Source organism: Theropithecus gelada, unplaced genomic scaffold (genome assembly GCF_003255815.1).
Source record: "Theropithecus gelada isolate Dixy unplaced genomic scaffold, Tgel_1.0 HiC_scaffold_15883, whole genome shotgun sequence".
Taxonomy (NCBI): domain Eukaryota; kingdom Metazoa; phylum Chordata; class Mammalia; order Primates; family Cercopithecidae; genus Theropithecus; species Theropithecus gelada.
Window position 1 is genome coordinate 4,073,872 of NW_020257640.1, and position 17,752 is coordinate 4,091,623.

The 17,752-nt window shown below is 45.9% G+C and overlaps 1 protein-coding gene across 2 annotated transcripts in view; it reads right to left on the reverse strand.

Moving 5' to 3' along the window:
- LOC112617109 (macrophage receptor MARCO) overlaps nucleotides 1-17,752 on the reverse strand; it is a 59,771-nt gene that overhangs the window by 18,146 nt on the left and 23,873 nt on the right. For both annotated transcript variants that reach the window (XM_025373824.1, XM_025373823.1), the window contains exons 2-6: nucleotides 8,251-8,352; nucleotides 7,177-7,401; nucleotides 5,989-6,024; nucleotides 1,789-1,896; nucleotides 1,664-1,708 (exon numbers count right to left, since the gene is read on the reverse strand). In XM_025373824.1, the coding sequence (XP_025229609.1) occupies nucleotides 1,664-1,708; nucleotides 1,789-1,896; nucleotides 5,989-6,024; nucleotides 7,177-7,401; nucleotides 8,251-8,352 (516 nt within the window). The remainder of the gene's footprint in view (nucleotides 1-1,663; nucleotides 1,709-1,788; nucleotides 1,897-5,988; nucleotides 6,025-7,176; nucleotides 7,402-8,250; nucleotides 8,353-17,752) is intronic.

The following is a 17,752-nucleotide window of genomic DNA, read 5'->3' on the forward strand; positions in this document are numbered from 1 at the left end:
GTGGATCTGTTTCAGTATGTGGGTTCCAGAGGATTTGGGCTGAAGAAGGGGTTGCCTGGTTTTAGTGCTAGTGATTGCACAGTCCTGCTCTGATCCCTCTGTCAGGGCTGTGTGATGTGCCTGCCTGTCAGAGTCCTAAAGAGAAGGGGAGGCTCCAGCTCTATTCCTTCTTGAAGGAAATGACTGAGCTCCTCAGGCTTCTGGCTTTTCCTTCAAGCCAGCCTCAATGGCTCCACTCTGGTGAGTTTCAGGCACCTAGCCTGAGTCCCTCTCTCTCAGAGGAAAGAGGATGGAGGGAGACCCACTCCCCTCTGAGTGAGCTTGTTCTGCTCAAGCCCCCACAGGCTGAGTGTGAGTGTGTATGCATGGGGGGTGTGAATGTCTACGAATGTGTGTGAGCATATGCATAGGGATTGTACTTGTGTAAGTGTAAGAATGCAAATATGCACATAGATGTGTGCTCAGACATGGGTGTGCATGAGTATATGCGTGTGTATGAGTGCATGTGTGTGCATGAGTGTGATTATGTTTGTGCGTGAGTGTGAGAATGCAAGTATGTGCACAGATGTGCTCTCACACATGAGTGTGAGTGTGTGTGGGGTGTGAATGTACGTGCACACCTCTGACTGCACCATAAACCTTCCTTCTTATGGTCTGCCTATCCTCCCCGCTTAAATCCTCCTCAGAAAACCCCCTGCTGGACACAGATCAATAGGCTCTTTGGGGTCCCTTCTATTAAATTTCTTCCCAAAATCAATTTCTGGAGGATTCTCCCTTCTAAAAAGTTTCCTTTCTTGTAACTGGTGGTGTTTTCTTTCTGCCTCAGCAGCCTGGCAGCTTAGAGCCCTGTTTGTTTACTCCCAACTCCCTTGTAAATCCTCTCGTCTGCCCTTTGTCTAGTAAAGGTCTTAATGTCTTTGCATCTTCACATCCCAGCAGCCTTGACCCCTTGGGGAATTTGCAAGATGGAGGTTCTAAATGAAGGGTGGATGGGAGCACAGTGGAATGGAAAACCGATGTTTGGGTTTGTCGCTGGGGAGGGACAGCTCTGGGTCCCCCATTCTCTGACTGGGCCCCGTGAACCCATTTATATTAATAAGATGGCTGGGCAGAATTAGGCAACAGTCTAAAAAAATGGAAACTAATACTTTCCCAGGAACAATCACGAGCTTTGGGTCATCGTCTCTAATCCCCCCACCTCCGGCAGCCCTCTGTAGCCCTCTCATCCCCAATCACAGAAAAAGAAACTGAGGCTCAGTTTCTTTGGAAACATCAGGAAACATTCCCAAGGGCACAGAGCTAGTCCAAGGTGGAGGTGCATGTGCCTGACAACAGAGTCCCTGTTGGACCAAGGAGGCCAACTTTCCGAAATGGCACTGGCAGACTTACATTCTCACACAGAGGAGCGGGTAGGAGTCACACCCACCAGCCCCACCCAGGATGAAGGCCATCTAGCCATACCTGCCCCTGAGGGCCCTACTCTGGCCACCAGAAAGGGTGCTTCCCAGCCTCTCAGCCCCTCTGGGGTCTCCCACCAGACCTCCGTTCACCTACAGACCCCTCCGAGGTCCAGACTCTGGAAGGGGGCTGAGTCTGCAACCCGCGGCAGTCACTCTGAGAAGCTTGCTGTGTATTTCTGGGCACACAACTGGCACCTACTCACCTGCCTCTCCCTTGACTCCTGGTGGGCCTTGGGGTCCCGGTGGGCCTGGAAGGGAAAGGGAATTCAGAGTGAAGCCAAAGAAGGAGGAGGAAAACTATTAAGGGTCAACAGACAAAGACCTGTACCTGTTGCTCCATCTCGTCCCGCAGCCCCCTTGGCTCCCTTCTCAGCAGGTGGCCCTGGTGGGCCAGGGGCACCAGGCATGCCCATGGCCCCCTTATGACCTTGAAGACCTGAGGAAGAGGAGCAGAGACACTAATGAGTCAGCCAACAGGATGGGGCAACAACGCCATGCCATCACTCACATGGTGATTCATTCAACAAACGTTCACTGAGCATGGAGATGAGCCAACTGTGTGGAAAGAAGGAAAGAAGACAGAGTTTCTCCTGCAAGAAACCCATGGCCTAGAAAGCAAAAGAGAGACACTGAGTCAAACAGTCCTGGAGGCAGGTATTAGCACTGCCCCTTTAGCTGGGTGACCTTCTGCAAGTTACATTATCGTTTTGAGCCTCAACTCCCCCATCAGTAAGACGGAATTAGTGTACTAGTTACACATGGATGTCCTGAGGTTACCATGTGGGGACAATCATGGAAAACATACATGGCAAGCTCTGGATAAATGGAGCCTATAATTTCTAGAACTCACATGATTCTCTACCATTTCCAAGGACCACTTGGAAATGGAGTTTCAGATGGAGTTTCACTGGAATCTCACAACAACCAGAGGGGGCATACAGGGCTCCTCGTCCCCATCGCCAAGGTGGGCAGTGATGTTCTGAGATGCCCAGGTCTTGCCTGAGATCTCACCTTTAGAGTGTGACCACAGATTCCAGGTCTCCCCAGGGCAAAGCCTGCACTATTGCCAAGACACTGTGGCGGTGAAGCCTGTGATGTGCTTTCTATTTCAAAGTAGAATCCCATCCAATGTGTGGGATCCATATGTCCTATCATTTTATATATACAAGGCTGGAAGGATGGAGTTCCAACTGGTGACTAGAACCTCTCACTTCAGCAAGGGATCCCTTTTGGATGTGTCTCTGGAGAGAGAATCATTTCAGGGTTTGACATCTGCTTCCACTGATGAGCGGCATGACCTGGATAGGGGTCTTCACTTGGCCTAGCCCTGGTTTCTTGCTCTGTACATGAGAATAGCACATCCACCCTACATGGTCTTCGGGAGGACTGCAGAGGCCATGGCGCATGGAAGAAACCCAGTGAAAGGGGCTCTTACTGTTGGCCAAAGGGAAGGGACAAGAACCTCAGACACCCCACGATGCCAGAGATAAGACCCCTCCCCTGCAGAGCTGTCCCTCCTCCCGGGTGATCAAAGCTGGAGGTTTCTGCCTCTGGCACTTCTGAGGGAAAGTGCCCCACTACTCCCAGGCTAGAAGGGGATTTTCAGGGTAAGCTCCTAGGATCCTGTGCCCATTAGTGTCAGAATCTGTACCATCCCTTCTCAGGAAGAGCAGTGCAAGCTGTTCCGGCTCCACTGTGGTGGCCTGGTCCCCTGGGGGCAGGGATAGGGATAGGGCTCAGGCTCAGGACTCTAATTCAGCTTCTCCAAACCTGCCTGCATCATCTTGAGTGAGTTGATGTGCCTCTGAACCCCAACAGTTGCTTGGGGTTAGTGTGAGCAGTCAACAAACCCTAAAGCAAAGTGCTTGTGCTTATCTAGGGGCGCCCTCAGGGCCTGCCTCATCCTTGCCCCTCCATAGCCTCATCTCCCCACACCATCCTGTTGCTCTTGTGCTTCAGACACATGAACCTTCTTTCTCTGTGGTCTTTGACTCACTAAGCTCCGTCCTGACCCAAGGGCCTTTGCACACATGGCTCTCTCTGCCTTGCCTGCAGGCAGCTCAGGCTAGCTCTCTGCCTTCTTACCCAGGGAACTGCCCCATCCTTTCAGAGCAGTGGCCAGGGCTGTGACTGCATCAGGCTCCAAATTGGTTGCCTCCTAAACAGGAAGGCTCACGAGGGCAGAGCCTCGTCTGTCTTCTTCATGTCTGGATCCCCAATGCCTATGGCAACTTCTTATCCTCATGGAACGTTCAATAGATCTTTGTTGGGAGGAAGGAAAGAAGTCCAGGATTGATAGGGGAGAGAAACAGAGAGACAGGTGGGTTTTGCAATCCTCTTCCCTGAAGCTTGGCTGAGGAGCAGTTCCCCTGACTGTGTCCCAGGCAGCCTGCGTGGGAAGGCAGTTCCACAGGCAGCTGCCTCCAGCAAGACCATGACTTCTGGGTTCCACACCCAGCCCTCCTCCCCTGCCCACCTATTTGTCACTGGGGCCTTTTCAGCCAAGGAACCTCCTGGGAGCCCTGACCAGGCAAGGCAAGCCATGGGGAAGGGGAGAGAACACAGCCTCCCTGGGTGGGAAAGGGCGATGGGCGGGGAATCTGGAGAGGCACGTGGTGCCTGAGGAGGAGCCGAGAATTCTATAGCCCCAGCTGCTGGAAGAAATTTCCTGTCTCTGGTTTCTAGGCACAAAAAGAAAGAGTGGGAAGAGAGAGACAGACAGAAGTCAGAGACAGAGAGAGACTGAGAAAGACATGGAGAGTGAGAGTTGGAGATTTTCTCTATGTACATACATCTATATTCCGAGAGAGAGGGAGAGAGGGAGACATGGAGAGAGAGAGTTGGAGATTTTCCTCTATGTACACATATATCTATATTCAGAAAGAGAGAGAGAGAGACATGGAGAGAGAGAATTGGAGGTTTTCTTTATGTACATACATCTATATTCATACAGAGAGAGAGAGAGAGAGACATGGAGAGACAGAGATGGAGATTTTCTCTGTGTACACATATCTATATTCAGAGAGAGAGAGAGGGAGACACGAAGAGAGAGAGTTGGAGTTTTTCTTTATGTACGCACATCTATATTCATACAGAGAAAGAGAGAGCCAGAGGGAGCCCATGTTCTGTGCTCTGGGATGAGATGGGCAGCACTGTGCCTAGGGTGGGTGACAGGCAGATTTTGAAGGTTGTACTGAACCCATTGGGTTGAGAAGAAGTTTAAGCATTGATTCTGTCAGCAAAAGCAATTGAAATTGTTGAAACTGCCCCTCCTTGAAGGAGAGGAGCCAGCATTCATCAGGCTGGAGGCTCTCCTAGTATTAACATTTAGTCTTCTCAAGAATAACAGAATAACAACCATAATAACAATAGCAAATAATAGTCATAATAATGACGAAGGCAAGAACATCATTGAGTACTTGCTCTCTGCTGGACACTCGACTAAGAGGTTTACATTTATTGTTTTATCCTGACACTAATCCTAGGAGGTCCTACCATTATCTCCATCTTATTGGGGAGGACATAGAGCTCAGAAATGTTAGGTGATTCGCTCAAGGCCATCCAGTTTACAGGGGCAGATCCAGGGTTTTCTGTACGTCCACCAGTCTCCCAAGTCCCTGCTTCCATCATTTTGCAAGGTTGCCTCAAAACCCTCCCTGGTCAATAGTGTGATCTGGGCCGTCCTTGAAATATTATGGCACCAAAGGATTCCGTTCAGAAAATGGCATGTATATTTATCCCCAGGGGGACATTTCAACCACTCAGCTGATGAAATGGAACAGGTCTGTGAGTGAAGCGTGTGTGCAACACAACACATGTGGGTTGAGGAGGGAAGAAAAGGCAAACAAGCCATAGCCTTGTCCTCAGAGAGCACATGCCATTGTCAGACAGCTTTTGCACAGCATCTCGCTTGAGTCCTACAGCAACTCCGTGAGGCGAGTCAGATTACCTCCACTGCTTCCTACACAGGTGAGTGGCTGAGGCTCCAGAAAACTTAAGCAACTGACCCAGTGTCATACAGCCAGTAAGCCCCAGACCCAGCATTAGAACTCAAGTCGGCCTAACTGCACAGCCTGTGCCTCCATGACACCTGCCTCCCATCATTACTGCCCTGTAGGAGAGAGGAGTCAGACACCATGGAAATGCGCACAGCACCTCTGGTGGGAAGTGCTATGTATGTGGTAGATAAGAGTCACCTGGAAGGAGTGCTTATGGGAGACCAGGAGAGAGGCTGCCCTGGCAGCTGGAATGCTGCCTGGCCTGGCCTGGGAAGGTAGCTAGATTTGGAAGGGCGGGGTTGAGAGAGGAAGCCACTTTAAGTAAGGAGGGGGATCATAGCCCAGGGGCTGGGAGTCCAATTAAGGTCCAGGAACAGAGAGGAGACTCAACTGAAGACAAAGGAGGCTGTGGGGACAGGGGAAGGTAAGCTGGGGTCAGATGTCCCGACCCAGAATGGCAGAGGCCAAGGGGACCTTCTGGGGAGGTTTTGTGGAAAGAGCAGGGTGGGTGTCAGTGGAAATGAACTTACCTGGAGGGCCTTGTTCACCTTTGATTCCAAACATCCCTGCAAGGGAAGGAGAGTGAGCTACGGCTGAGCTGTGCGGCACCCTTGGCCCTAGCCCCAGCTGAGAGTGCCCAGGCTCTGCAGAGGGAGGGTGAGCCCTCCCATGTGAGACTCCCATCAGACTGTGGGGGTTTGGACAACAGGAGCCAAACACCTGGCTGCTTTTTGGGAAAGAGTCCTTGGAAAGAGCCAGATGCTTAGCTGTAACTAGCGGTCTGCACCCTGAGACCTGTAGATCCCTGGGAGCCTTGGAAGTGGGGAAAGGAAGTTGCTTCAAACCAGCGTGAGGAGGTAGAACCCCTTCGTGTTGGTCAAAATGAGCTCCTTCACATTTCAAGGAAGAGACACTCCCATGGTGTCTGAGTGTCTGAACCTGGACTCCATTCATCTGCCCACAGCTATTACTCCTCTTCACACCCCCACTCAGCCTTCATCTTTGCTCCCAGGGAGGCTCCTCTGGAGGGATTTTCCTCCTGGGTCTATGCTGGGCGTACCCCTTGGTCACAGGACCCAGCCATGGGATCACCCTCCTAAGCCTCAGCTCACATGGGGCCCAGAACAAGGAACCCTGCTGGGGCCGGAGCTCTGTGTCACAGAGTAAACCCTACAACAGTTGGGCCACACCTAGCAGCTGGTTTTGCCCAAACTGTCTGAGGGCGAGGCTCTTCCCATTTTGGGGCAGCCTGAGAGAGGAGAGGGTAAAGCCGCAAGGCCCTGAAAGCAACGAGGGAAGGGGCACCCCTGGGGTTTTCACCCTTGGCTCAGTTTTCCCCAGCCTGCAGTCCTACCACCCAAGTCACCATGTTTCCCCCAGCAGGTCCGGTTGTCCTCCTCCCTCCAAAGTCCCCATATTGTCTGAACTAGTTTGGTGGCTTGAGTTGCTCTCTCCCCAACCTCATGTCAATGTAAGTCAGCTGTGGAAGAGTGGTCCAGAGAACCACCCCAAGCTCTGTGTTTTACCCTCCCTCCTAGACATTCTGGATCCATCTGGGGACTCTGGGTTCAGACTTGGCATTGAATTTGTTGCTGTAAGTCCCTGGCTCTTGGAGGTCACACTTTGCTTGGACAGGGTCGTTAATTTCCTGGTTCCTGATCCGGCTATCTCCCAGACCTCTGTTGAGAAGTCCCAACCCAGAGGGGAGGAGGCCAAACCTGGGTTCTGAGTGAAGTTGTCTACCCGCTGCAGCAAGTGCTCGTGGCTGACACGGACCCAGGTGAGTTGGGACTGCAGGACTTGCAGCCTCGATGCACCCTGAGCCAGGCGTTCTCCAGAGTGTGTTGACCGCAGAAAGGAGAAGGGCAGGCTGTCCTCAGCCGACAGAGTGTCATTGAGGAGATACATCTCCAGGACCCGGAGCCGCTCCTGCAGATTCAGAACTGGGCCCCACCCCACAGCATTCTTTTAGGGACTGAGGCATTTGAGCATATCCCTGACATTCTTGTGTCATGTGTGCATAACTTCTACGGGCCCTGAATTTGTAAACACAAATTCCACGTGCTGTCAGACCTAGGGTAAGCACAGAGCCTTTTCTACATCTTGACCATGTGTGCTCCACACTCAGGCATGATATTGCACAACCACAAAACATTTCTGCATGGCCTAAAGCTGTGCCTACTGCATCCATAATCAATCTCCAACCTTCAGGCAGTTAAGGCCTTCCTGCATGCTCTGGGTGTGGATGCATGACAGCTAACATGCTGGTCTGACATAAATATATGCAAGCAGCATTTGTGTGTGATCTTATTATACACATGATGTGTTTATGACAACTTTCCATTCAACGTTCTTGAGTGACTTCAGTGTCTGCTCATGGAATTACTTCATGATTCTAACCTTTAGATTGGGAATACTTCAAAAGTAAAATCATGTTCAAATGGACACTTGGATCAGCAAAGCCCTTCCCACTCAGAGGCTGGGAGTCTTAGATGTCAGACATGTGTGGCATACCCCGTGTGAAATTATTGTGTCTTTCACTGCTTAGACACATAGGCTCCCAAGTGCATTCTCGATGTCTCTCTCTCCCTCTCTTATGCACACATACACACAACATACACTACCTTCTTTGCTTCTCTCATCACTGTGGCTGCCAGGGGCTGAGACTCTCTCCCAGTGGATGGGAGGAGTGGCTTAAGGTTCTCCACTCAACCTGAGCCCTTCATCTGAGGGACCCAGCTGGGTCACTTCTCTCCCCCAGGAGGGACTACACAGGACCAAGCCTGCTTTACCTTGGACCACTAGCAGCCCAGCACCAGCGGTGAGCAGGATCAGGTAGATGACCACCACAGCCAGGGAGAAGTTCACCCCATTTCTCCTCTTGGGCTTTGGATCTGAAACACAAGCCAGGCAGAAGGTGGCTGCTGCAGAGAGCACAGCACAGGGAGTCCCCACCTGCTTCAGGCCCTACTCCATGTGAGCAGGGGCACCCTGTGAGGTCAGCTAGGAAAGACACCAAAAGCTCATGAGCCCCAAATCATCCCCTGATCCTCCTTCTCGCCACAAAGCAAAAATTGCCACTGTTGGTCACTCATCTGTGTGGCTGGGCAAGCAAACATCTGTGCCATATATCATTTGCTGGAAAAGGTGTTATATCAACCTTGTTCACCACTGAAGCCCCAGCATGGTGCCTGGCCCTGCTGGGTTCTCAATCTGTATTTGTGGAATAAATTATGAATTAATGTGTTTAAATTTCACAACTCTGGGAGGAGGAAGGTTGTTCCCACTTAGCAAACAAGTAGTGAGGCTTGGAGAAATTAAATAACTTATTAGGATATAAGAAGCAGATCTGGAATTCATGTCTAGATCTTTTATTTTTTTTCTTAAGATTTGTAAATTATAAAAGCAAAACATGCTTGATATATTTTATCAAATAATGTACAGGGCATGACAAGGGTTAATAATCATCCCTCAACCCCCTAAGGTCCTAACCCAATGAGATAAGCTCTATTAGCACTCTGGGGTATGGTCTTCCTCCCATCCCTCCTGCTCAGAAATCCTACAAACCCATAGAGTCTGAGACAGCCTTTTTTCCTTTTAATCTTACAAACGCTATCATAGAACATAAAATATCACACATTGCTTTTCACAATGAAAGATTTTCATGGACATTTTCCTAGTTTTCTTTGTAGAGAGAGATTAGCTGCCTAATATTCCTTAGAGACAAAAGCCATAGTTCATGCTAATATTTCCCTTTTGATGAGCTGTTTCCAGTTTGTGACATTACAAAAGAGGCTGTAATAATTCTTGCCTGGAAGTCCTGACTCTAGCCTTTTGTCAGCTGTTACTCTGTCTTGTTTAGGCGTATTAAAGGGAGGGTCCCAGATGCAGAAGGCCCTGCAGCTCCTACCACTCACATTAAATGAGCACCTATTCCACACCAGGCATTTACCAACATCATCTCTAACCATTGCAGCAACCCTGCAAGGTAGGCATGGTTACGCTCCTTTACAGAGGAGAGAACTGGGGTTAAAAATTAAGGTGGCAGGTGACACAGCAGGCATGTGACCCCAGGTTGGTCTCACTCCAAGGCCTGAGCTTGCCTCACTAGCCTGCACAGACCACTGCCCCTAGGAAAGATCCAGTTGAAATGGGCCCCAAGGGCACATCTGAAAGGGAAAGAGATTATAATTAAGCAGCCCAAGGGGATGTGTGCCCAACCATGTTTGCTTCTGTGATAGGGGCAGGTGGGTTTTAACTATTTTGACAGATGCACTTAAACCCCAGATCTTCTCCTATCGCCTGCAGCTCCTGTGTTTACCCTGCTGATATTCCTTCCAACCCCTGAACAGCAGGAAGCCCTGCTTGAGAATTGCCCAGATGAACAATGGTCTAGAGGTAGCTCTGGCAGCACAGAGAGGAGTGGTTTTGTTGGTGGGTTGGTTCTTTAGCTAGCGGTACTCGATTATACTCAGTTTAGTATGGAGTGCCCTGTCTCCTCTGCACCCCGCCCCCCAGAATCCAGGCTCACACAGCAGCCTGAGTAAGCCCCACAACACATAACCTGGCCAAGTCATTCTCTGCTGTCAGCCCATCAGTGGGGGCTCACTGCTCCCCACCTGGGACCTGAAGCCCCTCTGGCCAGCTCTCCTGCGGCTGCACTTCCATGTCACACCACCACATGGGTCCTGACTAACGGCCAGGCCAGATGACAACTGGTGGCATTTTTCTGACTTGGGGCAATGTATGTCCCCTGAATACTGGCTCTCCTCCTTCCATTTCACAAGACTAATTTCTGCTCATCCTTTGGAAGTTCAGTAGAGCCCTTCCTGTTTCAGGACACCTACTCTGGTTCCTCTGGGCTGGGTGGAACCCCTCTTGGCTCTCCCACATCACTCTGTTTCTCTCTTCCATAGCACAGATCACCCTGGATTGTGTATGTTTATATCTCTGTCACTCCAAATGGCCTGGAAGCTCTTTGAGTTGTATTCCAGCACCAATATGGTATCTGGCACACAATATGCTGGGAAGACGATGACAGAATAGATGAATGAATGAGTGGCTGCAGAGGTTTGGGTGCTGAACATGTGCAGAGTTTAGAAGTGTTGAAAGAGCATCAGGAATGCAACTCAGGGCCTCGAGTATTCATGCAACCATCATGATGAAGATGAGTAACACACGAAGGGAGCCTCACATTTAACACAAGGTGGTGGATGGCAAATTGGCAAATACAGTGTCATGGACAGCACTGTTTTCGGACAGCGCTAAATTTTATGAAACATAACATCATGGGAATGGAAAGGTAAACTGTGCTTTAGAGACACAGGTAATAGAGATGTCGGAGGTTGGAGCGAGCATGAAAAACACAGATATTTTAAAACCATATGGTCAGAGCATGGTGGAAGGCATGTGAGTAAGGACACAATGAGAAAAAATGAGTATGGTAATGCTGTGACAGTAGTTCATGGATAGCTATCCAGGCCCAGAATGCTTTTTAAATTCAGAGCTACCACCTGGCATAGAGGCAAAGTATTTTAGAAACTGGGAACGTTGAGCCTGTAGGCCTATCTAACTCATTCTGTACAAAATGGAGAGTCTGATGAAGTCTTTAGCCTCTACACTGTTCATTTCATCTCTTAGAGGAGAAACTATAGAGAAAACATCTGTTCTGGATCAGGTTTGACCAAAGAGGAAGAGCTGCTTGACATGAGAGGATAAAAACAGCCTCTAGTAAATAAGAATGGCCTTCCCTGGAGTAAACCTCGGTAAGTATGGGAAAGGATTTTAGGCAAGCAGGTTTCAGATATTTGACAGCTCTGTTGTCTGACCCACAATGAAAATGTGGCTCCAGAGGGAAATAAAAATAATGTTTCAAGTCTGCAAAAGATCTCAATGAAGAAAAAAAGGCTGCACACAAATTCTAGTCTTTCCAGGTCTGCCACCTCCTGGGGTAGCAGGTAGTGCTGGTAGGGTGTCCTCGTCCCATACTATAACACTAGTGGACATTGAGCAGGAGTCCCCACTCTACCCTAGCACTGGGCTGCCTAGTGAGCAGACCCAGAGAAGTGATGTCTTCCCTTTGGGCCTGATGTATCTCACTTCCTACCTGACAGAACCAGCCAGTACTGGAACGTGCCTTCTGCCCTGCAGGAAAGACCAGCAGGGGACGAGCAAGAACACTAATGGCACCACGTAAACAAAGTGGACCAGAATAACACTGACAGGGCTCTGAAAACTAAATTGTCATTGTACCGTAGCCCACACAAGTCAGCCAGAACATACCTAATAAACCTAAACTGTGTGACTATGTGACTGTCTACTAAAATAGAAGTTTTAAATAGGACCCAGAATCTCCCAACATACTATACAAAACATCTATTATATAATGGAAAATCACCCATCATACCAAGAATAGAGGAAATCACAACTCAGATGAGAGGAGACAATCAAGAGATACCAGCATTGAGATGACACAGATGTTAAAACTATTCCACAGGAATTTTAAAGCAGCTGTAACAAAATGGCTTAGTGAGCAATTAAAACTATTCTTGAAACAAATTTTTTAAAAGCTCACCAAAACAGTATAACAATAAAAAAAGAACTGAATAGAAATGATTGAACTAAAATATACCAGTTAAAGAAAAAAGACTCAGTAGATGGGCTGAATAGTGTAATAGATGTAACAGAGGAAAGAATCAGTGAACTCAATGATAAAACAATAGAAATTACACATCTGAAAAACAGAGAAAGTCAGCTGGGAAAACAAACAAACAAACAAATGTGAACAGAGCTTCAGAGACCTGTGGGCCAGTAACAAAACACCTACAATTCATATCATTTAATTCCTAGAAAAAGTGTGAGGCTTTAAAAATATTTAAGCAAATAACGGCTAAAAATTTTCTGAATTTTGTGGAAGATCTAAACCTACAGATTAAAGAAACTGTAAAAATCCCAAACATGATAAACTCAAAGAAATCCATATCAAGACACATCATAATTAAAAAATTGAAAACGTAAAAAGGCAGAGAAAATTAAACATCTAAAGAAAAAGAAAAGTCTAGAAAGCAGCCAGAGACAAATGGTACATTACTTATAAAGGAATACCTCTTTTTTTTTTTTTTTTTTTAAAGATGATGTCTCACTCTGTCACCCAGGCTGGAGTACAGTGGCATGAAGTCTGCTCACTTCAACTTCCATCTCCCGGGTTCTAATGATTCTAGTGCCTCAGTCTCCCAAGTGGTTGTGATTACAGGTGCACACCACCATGTCTGGTTAATTTTTACATTTTTAGTAGAGACGGGGTTTCTCTATGATGTCCAGGCTGGTCTCAAATTCCTGACCTCAAGAGATCTGCTTGCCTCAGCCTCCTAAAACTCTGGGATTACAGGCATGAGCCATGGTGCCTGGCCAGGAATACCAGTTTGAATGACAGAAAATTTCTCATCAGAAACTATGGAGACCAGATGTAAGAGGTGCAGCTTATTTTGTGTTTTTTTAGAAAAAGAATTGTCAACCAGGAATTCTATTGCCAGTAAAAATACGCTTCAGGAATGGACAAGAAAGAAAGACACTCTCAGAGGAAGAGAAATGAAGAGAATCTTTTGTGGGAGAACTAACTTTGAAGAATGATTAGAGGAAGTTCCCCTAACAGAAAGGAAATGATGTAGTAGACTAGAATTTCAAAAAAGAAAGACAATAATAGAATGAGTAAAAATAGGGATATATACTACACCATCCTTCTCCTCATGAGTTTTAACAATCACATTAGATTTTTAACACAAAAATTATACCACCTGATGTGGTATTCAGTGAATGTAATGGGAATATGACAATTACATTTAAAAAGTGGAGAAGGCTAAAGAACATAAATGAAAGTAATATTTCTACACTTGACTCAAAATGGTAAAATGTTGATATGTTCTGTATATATATTGCAATAGTCACGCTGTGATAACTTCCATATATATATATATATTGCAATAAGTAGAGAAACCCTTAAGAAAGCTATTCAATAAAAAACACTATAAATAAATCAAAATGGAATTCTAAAACTTGTTCAAATAATCCACAGGAAGGCAAGAAAAGAGAAATATATGAATGGGAAACAAAGAAAAAATAACACACAATAAGATGGCCAATTTAAGCCCTGACATATCAATAATTACTTTTGGTATAAATGGTCTAAATCAGAGGACAGATATTGCCAAACTATATTTAAAAACATAATCCAACTATGTGCTATAAGTAAGAAATCAAACAATAGAACTTCCAAATACATGAAGCAAAAACTGATTTAACTGAAAAAAGAAATAGAAAATACACAATTATAATTGAGACTTTAACACCCACTTTCAGAAATTCATAGAAACTCTGCAAAGTTAAAGAAGAACTAAACACTACCACGACTGACTGATAGTATCTAACGAATACACAGAGTACTCCAGGTAGCAACAGCAGAATGTACATCCTTTTCAAGGACACATGGAACATTCACCAAAATAGACCATATCCTAGGTCATAAAACAAATTTCAACAAAATGAAAAAAAAAAAGATCATACAGAATATGTTATTTGGCAATAATGCAATAAAATAAAAATCAACAATGGATAGGCAACAGGAAAATCTCCAAACATTGGGAACATTTAAAAAAGGACTTCTATAAAATGCATGGGTCATTAAGAAAGTCTCAAAAAAAAATTTTAAACTAGAAATGAAGTTTTGGAGAGGTTCCAAGATGGCTGAATAGGAACAGCTCCAGTCTGTAGCTCCCAGCATGAGCGACGCAGATGACAGGTGATTTCTGCATTTCCAACTGAGGTACTGGGTTCATCTCACTAGGGCTTGTCAGACAGTGGGTGCAGCTCCCCCATGGAGCAGGGCAGGACATCGCCTCACCCAGGAAGGGCAAGGGGTTGGGGAATTCCCTTTCCTAGTAAAGGAAAGGTGTGACAGATGGTACCTGGAAAATCGGGACACTCCCACCCTAATACTGTGCTTTTCCAACGGCCTTAGCAAACAGCACACCAGGAGATTATATCCCATGTCTGGCTTAGAGGGTCCCATGCCCATGGAGCCTCACTCACTGCTAGCACAGCAGTCTGAGATCGAACTGCAAGGTGGCAGTGAGGCTGGGGGAGGGGTGTCCGCCATTGCTGAAGCTTGAGTAGGTAAACAAAGTGGCCGGGAATCTCGAACTGGGTGGAGCCCACCACAGCTCAAGGAGGCCTGCCTGCCTCTGTAGACTCCACCTCTGGGGGCAGGGCATAGCTGAACAAAAGGCAGCAGAAACTTCTGCAGACTTAAACATCTCATTCTGACAGCTTTGAAGAGACTAGTGGTTCTCCCAGCATTGAGTTTGAGATCTGAGAACGGACATACTGCCTCCTCAAGTGAGTCCCTGACCCCCGAGTAGCCTAACTGGGAAACAGCCCCCAGTCGGGGCTGACTGACACCTCATACAGCTGGGTGCCCCTCTGAAACAAAGCTTCCAGAGGAAGGATCAGGCAACAACATATGCCGTTCTGCAATATTTGCTGTTCTGCAGCCTCCGCTGGTGAAACCCAGGCAAACAGGGTCTGAAGTGGACCTCCAGCAAACTCCAAAAGACCTGCAGCTGAGGGTCCTGACTGTTAGAAGGGAAACTAACAAACAGAAAGGACATTCACACCAAAACCCCATCTGTACATCACCATCATCAAAGACTAGAGGTAGATAAAACCAGAAAGATAGGGAGAAACCAGAGGAGAAAAGCTGAAAATTCTAAGAATCAGAGCACCTCTTCTCCTCTGAAGGAACACAGATTCTCATCAGCAATGGAACAAAGCTGGACAGAGAATGACTTTGATGAGTTGAGAGAAGAAGGCTTCAGATAATCAGTAATAACAAATTTCTCTGAGCTAAAGGAGGATGTTCAAACCCATTGCAAAGAAGCTAAAAACCTTGAAAAAAGATTGAACAAATGGCTAACTAGAAGAAACCGTGTAGAGAAGTCCTTAAATGACCTGATGGAGCAGAAAACCATAGCATGAGAGCTACATGACGCATGCAGAAGCTTCACTACCTGATCTGATCAAGTGGAAGAAAGGGTATCAGTGATTGAAGATCAAATGAATGAAATGAAGTGAGAAGAGAAGTTTAGAGAAAAAAGAGTAAAAAGAAATGAATAAGAAATATGGGACTATGTGAAAAGACCAAATATACATCTGATTGGTGTACCTGAAAGTGATGGGGAGAATGGAACCAACTTGGAAAACACTCTTCAGGATATTATCCTGGAGAACTTCCCCAACCAACAAGGCAAGCCAATATTCAAATTCAGGAAATACAAAGAATGCCAGAAAGATACTCCTCAAGAAGAACAACCCAAGACACATAATTGTCAGATTCACCAAAGTTGAAATGAAGGAAAAAATGTTAAGGGCAGTCAGAGAGAAAGGGCAGGTTACCCACAAAGGGAAGCCCATCAGACTAACAGCAGATCTCTCAGCAGAAACTCTTCAAGCCAGAAAAGAGTGGGAGCCAATATTGAACATTCTTAAAGAAAAAATTTTCAACCCAGAATTTCATATCTAGCCAAACTAAGCTTCATAAGTGAAGGAGAAATGAAATCCTTTACAGACAAACAAATGCTGAGAGATTTTGTCACCACCAGGCCTGCCTTACAAGAGCTCCTGAAAGAAGCATTAAACATGGAAAGGAACAACCGATACCAGCCACTGCAAAAACATGCCAAATTGTAAAGACCATTGATGCTAAGAAGAAACTGCATCAACTAAGAAGCAAAATAACCAGCTACATCATAATTACAGGATCAAGTTCACACATAACAATATTAACCTTAAATGTAAATGGGCTGAATGCTGCAATTAAAAGACACAGACTGGCAAATTTGATAAAGAGTCAAGACCCATCAGTGTACTATATTCAGGAGACCCATCTTACATGCAGAGACACACATAAGCTCAAAATAAAGGGATGGAGGAAGACCTACCAAGCAAATGGAAAACAGAAAAAAGCAGGGGTTGCAATCCTAGTCTCTGATAAAACAGACTTTAAACAAACAAAGATCAAAAGAGACAAAGAAGGCCATTGCATAATGGTAAAGGGATCAATTCAACAAGAAGAGGTAACTATCCTAGATATATATGCACCCAATACAGGAGCACCCATTCATAAAGCAAGTCCTTAGAGACCTACAAAGAGACTTGGAGTCCCACACAATAATAATGGGAGACTTTAACACCCCACTGTCAACATTAGACAGATCAACGAGACAGAAAGTTAACAAGGATATCCAGGAATTGAACTCAGCTCTGCACCAAATGGACCTAATAGACATCTATAGAACTCTCCACCCCAAAGCAACAGAATATACATTCTTCTCAACACCACATTGCACTTATTCCAAAATTGAGCACATACTTGGAAGTAAAGCACTACTCAGCAAATGTAAAATAACAGAAATTATAACAAACTGTCTCTCAGACAACAATGCGATCAAACTAGAACTCAGGATTAAGAAACTCACTCAGAACGGTTCAACTACATGGAAACTGAACAACCTGCTCCTGAATGACTACTGGGTATATAACAAAATGAAGGCAGAAATAAAGATGTTCTTTGAAACCAATGAGAACAAAGACACAACATACCAGAATCTCTTGGGCACATTTAAAGCAGTATGTAGAGGGAAATTTATAGCACTAAACGCCCACAAGAGAAAGCAGGAAAGATCTAAAATTGACATCCTAACACCACAATTAAAAGAACAAGAGAAGCAAGAGCAAACACATTCAAAAGCTAGCAGAAGGCAAAAAATAACTAATATCAGAGCAGAACTGAAGGAGACAGAGACACAAAATCCTTTCAAAAAATCAGTGAATCCAGGGCTGGTTTTTTTTGAAAGGATCAACAAAATTGATAAACCACTAGCAAGACTAATAAAGAAAAGAGAGAAGAATCAAATGGATACAATAAAAAATGATAAAGGGGATATCACCACCTACCCCACAGAAATACAAACTACCATCAAAGAATACTATAAACACCTCTATGCAAATAAATTAGAATATCTAGAAGAAATGGATAAATTCCTGGACATATACTCCCTCCCAAAACTAAACCAGGAAGAAGTTGAATCCCTGAATAGACCAATAATAGGTTCTGAAATTGAGGCAATAATTAATAGCCTACCAACCAAAAAAAGTCCAGGACGAGACGGATTCACAGGTGAATTCTACCAGAGGTACAAAGAGGAGCTGGTACCATTCCTTCTGAAACTATTTCAATCAATA